This window comes from Chinchilla lanigera, unplaced genomic scaffold (assembly GCF_000276665.1).
Source record: "Chinchilla lanigera isolate Chin_1 unplaced genomic scaffold, ChiLan1.0 scaffold00110, whole genome shotgun sequence".
Lineage (NCBI taxonomy): Eukaryota > Metazoa > Chordata > Mammalia > Rodentia > Chinchillidae > Chinchilla > Chinchilla lanigera.
The window spans coordinates 1,598,503-1,600,757 of NW_004955511.1; the positions used below are offsets into that span (position 1 = coordinate 1,598,503).

Genomic DNA, 2,255 nt, shown 5'->3' on the forward strand with positions numbered 1-2,255 from the left:
GAAAATTGAATTTGACCTGCTAATTCAGTCAAAGAAGTCAAAGTAAGAAAACCTGGAAGTAAACAACATTTGTAAATCATATCACCAAAGGTGTAATGTGAGGATATTGCATGGTAAGAAATAGCACATTAAACATCAGGAAATTCATATTCATTTATCTTTTGATTATGATGAAGGCAGGAAAGTCTTTTGACCAAGATGTTTCATCCTTCTAATTCAAAAATATATACCAAATCCAAATCAAGGATCTAAAGTGAGAGAACAAAGTATTGGAATGCAAACATTAATAACTGAAAAGTGAACAAGAACAACTCTAATGTTTATAGTAAGATATGGCTTGAAGGTTCTGAATAGAATTCTGTTGCAAAAAACCTGCTTAGGTATGCACACTTTTAAACATTTTAGGTAATTTCCACTCATGAAATTTACAGTCATAGGAGATAAATGTATATTTTTCCTACAAAAACTACACATTTCACATGAAATTTATGATGAAGAATTGTATAAATAGAAAACTGCATAAGAAAGAATATATGAATCTAAAAAACAATTGCAAAGTAGCAATTTTTATCTAAACTGATTTTTAAAACATTTTTGATGCAATTTTATAAACACTTCGAATGACACTATGGCAGTTTTATTACCGTGATAGCAGGTATACAGTAAAGCATGCTTAATATTCACAGTCGGTTCTTGAGATAAAACAGAATTCTGCTAGAGTGGATATTTTAGGACAGGGAAGAGTTGTCTTCAGAGAGTGATTTTTTAGCTAGGAACTTTAAAAAGTAAAACACCATATAGACCAACATACCACTAAACATACACTCCAATATCACTGCCCCAAGCATGTCTTGGTCATTGCTTTGGTGAACGCCTCTTTCACATCCTTGTTCCTCAGACTATAGATCATGGGGTTCAGCATGGGAATCACTGTGGTATAAAACACAGCCACCATTTTCCCCTGCTCCACCGACTCCTCCGTTGGTCGCCTCAGGTACATGAAGATCAGGGTCCCATAGAACAAGGAAACAGCGGTCAGATGTGATCCGCACGTAGAGAATGCCTTCTTCCTCCCATCTGCAGAGCGCATGCGCAGCACGGCTACCACAATCAGCGAGTAAGAGATAAGGACCACGGAGAGAGAGTAGGTGAAGTTAATTCCAGCAATAACAATCATTGTGTACTCCTTGATGTGCACCCCTCCACAAGCGATCTTGATGAGGGGAGGGTCTGCACAATAAAAGTGGTTGATTTCAAAGTTGCCACAGAAATACAAGCCGTAAGTCCACAGCGTGCACATTAAACTCACAGAGAATCCGTAGATGTAAGGTACGGAGATGAGCCGAACACACACAGTCCTGGACATTTTGCTGCCATAAATCAAGGGGTTGCAGATGGCCATGTAGCGGTCGAAGGCCATCACTGCCAAGATGTAGACCTCGACATGGGCAAGAGCAATGAAAACGTAGCACTGCAGCAAACACCCCACGTAGGAGATGGTTTTGGTCTCTGACAGTAAGTTTTCCAGCATTTTGGGGGTAACGTTGGAGGAGAAACACACATCCACAAAAGACAAATGACTCAGGAAAAAGTACATCGGGCTCTGAAGCTGGGGACTGATGCCAATCAAAATAATCATACCAATATTCCCTAACAGAGTGATCGTGTAAACTACCAGGAACACCACAAAAAACAGAACCCGGAGCTCTTGATGACTCGTCAACCCCACAAGAATAAATTCTGTTACCTCTGTGAAATTTGGCATTGTCTTACCACAGAGCAGGACGATGTGGCCTGTAGGGACATTTGTTTTTCAAAATGAATATGTTAATTTTGTTCTGGAGGCTTTAAATTATAGTTACCTTAATAAAAGGTTTTTTTTTTTAATTAAATACTGTGCTTATCCACAATGCCTAATGTGGAATTAAATATACTTCACATAATATATTATGTACATAACATAATAAGCTGTAATGGTTTAAATGCAATCTAAGTTATACATCATAGATTTACATGATTTTAGCTCACCTGTTTTGGCACATTTTTAAGTGAGAAATGATTTAGACAGATGTGAGGTTTAAGTGTGTGTGAGTGTGTGTGTGTGAAATTGAGCTAAATGTAAAGATTTTTCTATGTTGAAAACTTTGTTAACTAAGTTGTCCATATTCTCTCCTTATTAGAAATTGATTTTGTTTTCTGTGGAACAGCCAGTAATGCTAATGGTACTACTATTTTGTTAAGTATAAAATATATTA

At 37.2% G+C, this 2,255-nt stretch overlaps 1 protein-coding gene across 1 annotated transcript; it reads right to left on the reverse strand.

The window, feature by feature from the left end:
• Positions 1-832: 832 nt before the first annotated feature.
• Positions 833-1,765, reverse strand: LOC102007042 (olfactory receptor 5M9). The gene has a single exon (XM_005407967.1). It carries the CDS (start codon positions 1,763-1,765, stop codon positions 833-835), a length of 933 nt encoding a protein of 310 aa, XP_005408024.1.
• Positions 1,766-2,255: the final 490 nt, after the last annotated feature.

Bases quoted from the DNA above. Each gene is read 5' to 3' on its own strand.
- LOC102007042 (XM_005407967.1), bottom strand. From the start codon at position 1,765: ATGCCAAATTTCACAGAGGTAACAGAATTTATTCTTGTGGGGTTGACG.